At 36.1% G+C, this 6,319-nt stretch overlaps 1 protein-coding gene across 1 annotated transcript in view; it reads right to left on the bottom strand.

The window, feature by feature from the left end:
* Positions 1-467: 467 nt before the first annotated feature.
* LOC106873854 (cerebellar degeneration-related protein 2) overlaps positions 468-6,319 on the bottom strand; it is a 30,281-nt gene continuing 24,429 nt past the window's right edge. Inside the window, exons 3-4 of the mRNA XM_014921366.2 lie at positions 2,049-2,161; positions 468-634 (exon numbers count right to left, since the gene is read on the bottom strand). Of these exons, the coding sequence (XP_014776852.2) occupies positions 482-634; positions 2,049-2,161 (266 nt within the window). The 3' untranslated portion in view covers positions 468-481. The remainder of the gene's footprint in view (positions 635-2,048; positions 2,162-6,319) is intronic.

Raw genomic sequence — 6,319 nt, 5'->3', positions numbered from 1 at the left:
TTCAGAAAGTAAATTTAACCCATTTGTTTGTTAATAAATTGCTAGAATGGGTCTTCCATAATGTAAAAATAGAAATTATCATCAGACATTGACTTTTCATAATGTAATATTAATTACAGAGGGGAAAAAAAAAAAAAAAAAAAAAAAATTTTCACCTACCCACATCATCATCATCATCATCGGACGTTAAACGATGATGATGATGATGATGATGATGTGGGTAGGTGAAAATTTTTTTTCTACTGGTTCAGGTTGAGAATCTCTGCCCTAAATACCTAGATACATAGAAACAGATAATTGTCTGTGTGGAACACAACCCTAACTTAACCTAGATACATTAAAAAAAGATGAGATGCTTTTGAATGCTATTTCTGTGACCCATTTAGTTATAGAATGGGTCAGATTTGAAAATGTTAAACATTTTCCATGATACAAAGATGGAATAAAAGAGAAAAATAAAGAGGTTACAAAAAAATGCCATTTACCTTTCTATTCTTTGTTTGTCAGCTCGGTGATCCATGACTAGTCTTTGATTTGTTTTTTCCAGCTCCTGAACATTCTTGTCTAGTTCTTCATAAATGCGCATTCTAGATTCATTCACCTGACGCAAAGCTTCCAATTGTTTGTTTAAAAACTACAAGAAAATGGAAGGAAGAAAAAAAATTTTTTTTAAATTTGATATTGTAGTATTGCAGAACGAATAAACAAAAAAATAAATAAAATATTAAACACAGAAAAATAATCTAGAATCTAAAATGTCAACAAAGCCAAGATCATAGTAATAATTAATGGAGTAAAAGAATACAACAATACAAAAGTAATCAACATCATTTATTATTATTATTATCATTACTATTAAGGCGGTGAGCTGGCAGAATTGTGAGCATGCCAGACAAAATGCTTAGCAGCACTTTGTCCATCCTTATATTCTGAGTTCAAATTCTGCTGAGGTCACCTTTCCCTTTCATCCTTTTGATGGTCAATAAATTAAGTATCAGTGATAAACTGGTGCTTATTTTATCGATCCCGAAAACATGAAAGGTAAAGCTGACCTCAGCAGAATTTGAACTCAGAACATGAAGACGGACAAAATGCTGCTAAGAATTTTGTAACAATTCTGCCAGCTCGTTGCCTTAATAATTATAAGAATCTTTTCTACTGTAAGCACAAGGCCTGAAATTTTGGTGGAGGGGACAATATGATTACACTGACCCCAGTGCTGGACTGGTACTTATTTTTATTGACACCGAAAGGATGAAAGGCAAAGTTGACCTCAATGGAATTTAAACTTAGAATGGAAATACAGATAAAATGCAGCTAAGCATTTCACCAGGCATTGTAAAACTTCTGCCAGTTTGCTGCCTTTATCATAATAATAATAATAATAATAATAATAATCCTTTCTACTGTGGTTAAAGTGTTGTGCTTATGATCATGAAATTGTGAGTTTGGTTCTCGGACCTGTCTGCATGTTGTGTTCTTGAGCAAGACACTTTATTTCACATTGCTCCAGTTCACTCAGCTGTAGAAATGAGTTGCGACGTCACTGGTGCCAAGCTGTATCAGCCCCTTTGCCTTTCCCTTGGATAACATCAATGGCATGGAGAGAGGAGGCTGGTATGCATGGGCGACTGCTGGTCTTCCATAAAGCAACCTTACCTAGACTTCTGCCTCGGAGGGTAACTTTCTAGGTGCAATCCCCTGGTCATTCATGACCGAAGGAGGTCTTTTTTTTTTCCTTTTAATCCTTTCTACTAAAGGTACAAGGCCTGAAATTTGTGGGGAGGGGACTAGTCGATCACATCAACCCCAGTGTTTATAATAATAATAATAATGATGATTTCTTACATTTGTGCGAGTCCACAAGTATTTAGAGGTTATATATATAGTTAATTAATGTGACACCAATATATTGCTGTTGCTTATTTTAACAATCCTGTAAGCAGGATTGAAGTTGAATGTGGAAGTATATCAATAAAAAAACTGGCATTTAATAATCACCACCGATGATAATTAAGACAACGATAATTAACGCAATACAAACTTACATCCAGTTCCTGTGCCTGTTCGGCATTAATAGTCTGTAAATGCACAGTCTGGCTTTCAAGTTCTTTGTTGTTCTCTAGGAGAGCTTTGCCAATCTCAGCTGCAAGTTGAAGATCTGCAAACAACGATGAAACAACAATCAAGCATTTTAATTAAGGGGCACTCATGCAACATTAAAAAAGGTGCTAACATAATTAATGTAGAACTTTCAATTAATTAAAATTTCTACATTAATTGTTGAGAGGAGAAACAAAAATTCATTATCTGAATGACTTAATTCTGATCAAGAAAGGCAAGGGAGATAAACCTAGAATTGAGCAGCTGGACCCTTTTTCTATTGAATTATTCTACAACTAGTTTAATTATGGGTTCTATGGTCAAAGAACATAACTCTAATTTTCACTTTTTGCATCAACCTGGTTTTGTTTTCTGTTTTTTTTTTTTTCTTGTCATTTCTCATATACTACCAGTATGCTGGTTTAGAACAGACCATGTGCTCAGAGTCTGTAGATTGCTTGGAGACACAAGGCAAGGTATAAAAACCTACTTAACCATGTGTCTTCACAACAAGAAACTACTATTAATAGCTCTTGTCTTATACTGTATACATTATGTATATATATATATATATACACACACACACACGTATGTGTATGTATATATATATATATATATATATATATATATGTATGTGTATACATATGTGTGTGATGGGCTTCTTTCAGCTCCCATCTATCACCAAATCCACTCACAAGGTTTTGGTCAGTCCCATGCTACAGTAGTAGATACCTGCCCAAGGTGCCATGCAGTGGGACTGAACTTAAAACCATGTGGTTTGGAGGCAAACTTCTTAACCACACAGCCACACCTGATAGTGCTTTTGTGGTTACTTCCAGCCAATCAGGATCACTACTTTTGACACGTTTGTATCAGAAATCTTCAGGTGGAGCCTAATAAAAAGAAAATCTGTAACATGAACCTGCTGCAAAGTCAGCAGTGCAGGGCAGGGAAAAAGGAAAGACATTCTCTCACCATACTATATGTATAAAAAGTGTATTATAGTCACAGGTTGAAAACAAGCTACACAATTTTTCAAACTCTCAAAAAACAAAAAAAAAAAAAGATAGTCCTCTCTCTCTCACACACAAACACAAATATATTTTTCTATGCATGTATTGCTTGGCATTTGAAATCTTTTGTTAATTTTCTCACGAACACTTTTCATGATTATGAAACAGTGTCAACTGCTGTTACATGTCGCCTGTGTTACCATATTCGATGGCAAATAAGCCACACTTTTTTCCCCCCCTAAGACAAAGAAAATAGTTTTCTAAAAAATCACCCTGAGCCCCACACGCAATATTGGACCTAAATTACAAGATTTATTGCCCTAAATTCATTTTCCTCTGAAATTGGAATGTATCTGATATGTCTGTGTGTCTCTTAAGCCAACCAAAGCAGTATATATTTTTGAATCTCTCATTCAGCTTTGGTTCATTGCAATTAAGTTAATCTTCTTAACGGAAATAACGAGAGATTTGATCAATAGTTTTGTCGTTCGTTTAGCCAAAACTTCTTGGGATAAAAAGAGTACTTGCATTATCTTATAGCTTCAAGATTTTGATGGATGTGGTTGTATATTTTTAGAATAACATTGTGAGAAACAAGACCAGGATGGCTTGAACTTAAACAGATAAAAATATTTGGGTCGGATACAGGCTGTGTGTAGTCAAGTTCAGACACCTCTGATTATCATAAATAACTTCAAAGACATAAAAAAGCTTTTCTTTAAAGAACAGGATATACAGACAATATACTTCATACAACACAAGGCACGTGGTGTGGTGGTTAGTGTATCTAGTTCATGATTGTAAGGTTGTGAGTTCAATTCCTGGTGGTGCTTTGTGTCCTGGAGCAAGTTGCTTTATTTTATGTTGCTCCAGTTCACTTAGCTGGCGAATATGAGTAGTATTTGTAATGTAATTCAAGGTGCCAGCCGTGTCATATTCTGTGTCATGCTGAATCCCTGAGAACTACATAAAGGGTAGGCATGTCTGTGGTGTGCATCTTAATTTTACGAGCAAGCTGTTGCATTGATCAGATTAGCCGTGACCCTCATCATCGTAACCAACAGACTGCCAGGTTTTAAACAACACAAACAACAACAGAACCTTCATCATTTAGCGTCTGCTTTCCATGCTGGCATGGGTTAGACAGTTTGACTGAAACTGGTAAGCTGGAGAGCTACACCAAGTTCCAGTCTGGTTTGACATGGTTTCTATGGTTGGATGCCCTTCCTGACAACAACCATTCCAAGAGTGATGGGTTGACGGCTCAACAGGTCTCCTCAGGCATGGCATATTACCAAAGGTCTCGGTGACTTATCATTGCCTCCATGAAACCCAATGCTTGAAGGGTGTTTTTTATGTGCCACTGGCACAGGTGCCAGTTAGGTGACACTGGCATCAGCTGCGACTACAATTTCACTTGACTTGACGGGTCTTCTCAAACACGGCATATCACCAGATATAAGATGACATATCCTACATTCTCCTCATCATCATTTTAACATCTACTTTTCCATGCTTGCATGGATTAGGTGAAGATTGCTGAGGCAGATTTTCTACAGACAGATGCCCTTCCTATCACTTACCCATAACAATATCCAAATAAGGTAATATTCTGTAAACAAGTCATCTGAGAAGGTTACCTGTGATAGCCTAGGGTCCTAATCAAGGAGATTTACCTCTTCCCTGCTCCATCATCATTTAACATCCTATAGGGTGGGAGTGCTAAGCAGTGATACTTATAAATGCAATGTTATTACCAGTTCAAATATGCTTGTGGCACATTCAAACTCATAAGCAGGCCATTCACTGTGTTTTGTCATGGAGAAAATTTCTCGCTGTAGACAAATGGTGTAAGTACGTAAATACACCTAAATCAGCTGTCTACAGAAAGAAGTTTTCTCCATGACAAAACACAGTGAATAGTTGGCTTACAAGTTCGAATGTACCACAAGCATATCTAAACTGGTAATAACATTGTATTTATAAACATCACTGCTTGGCACAACCAGTCATCATACAAAGACTGGAATAGCATAAGAGAGAGACAATCTCTCTCATCAGCTAGCAGCGTCCCCGTCTGGTTTCTGTGACTGAAGTGGAGATAACCACTCCAAAATGCTTGCATCTCACAGTCTCGATAGGTGGCGCTGCAAGCAGATTTAGGTGTGTTTACACCATTTGTCTACAGCAAGAAATGTTCTCCATGACAAGACACAGTGAATGGCTTGCTTACAAATTCGAATCTGCCACAAGCATTATTTGAACTGCTAATAACATTGCATTTAACAGCATGTTCAATTCTTACTTTAACCCTTTGGTATTCACATTAATCTGTTGAAAGTAATCCTTATTCATCCTCTTTTGAATTAATCAAGCATTATCTTGTAGCTTTGAGGTTTTGATGTGGCAACTTAACTTTTACAATGATATTGTAGGGCTGGTGTGAGAGGCAAGATCTGGACAATTTGAACATGAAACAAGTTCAATATTTTGGCCAAACATGTCCAGTTTAAATGCTAGAAGGTTAATTAAGAACTTTTAACTGGCTATCAAATGCCTTGTTAAGGCTTTAGAAGACATTTCTCTCTTTAACAGTTCCCTTCTTAATTGGCCTATTTCACCTTTTTACTGTCTACTTGAATTTTTAATCACTACACCTGTAATTGCTCAGCTCTTCATTGACATCAGAAATAAATTAGGTCAGTTCAACATACAACATATACATATATATTTATATACACACACTCAAACATCCACACACCCACTCACATAAATATATGTATGTATACATGTGTGTGTTATATGGGTGTGTTTACATATATATGTATGCTTATATAAATATATGTGCATGTGTATATATATATGTACATATATACATACGTGTGTGTAGGTAGGTGCATATATATATATATACATATACACACGAGGAGTGTATGAAAAGTCTTGAGCCTTCTGATGAAGGTACAAGACTTAAAGGCTCAAATACCTGTATTTATGTGTATATATATATATATACACATAGGCCAATTAAGAAGGGAACTGTTAAAGAGAGAAATGTCTTCTAAAGCCTTAACAAGGCATTTGATAGCCAGTTAAAAGTTCTTAATTAACCTTCTAGCATTTAAACTGGACATGTTTGGCCAAAATATTGAACCAAGGTCATCAGCTGTCGAACGCCGACGAAGGGAAATAACCCTGAAATC

This window comes from Octopus bimaculoides, chromosome 23 (genome assembly GCF_001194135.2).
Source record: "Octopus bimaculoides isolate UCB-OBI-ISO-001 chromosome 23, ASM119413v2, whole genome shotgun sequence".
In the NCBI taxonomy this organism is placed as follows: domain Eukaryota; kingdom Metazoa; phylum Mollusca; class Cephalopoda; order Octopoda; family Octopodidae; genus Octopus; species Octopus bimaculoides.
Note: the sequence above shows the minus strand (reverse complement) of the source record. Positions and strands in the feature narration are given on the sequence as shown.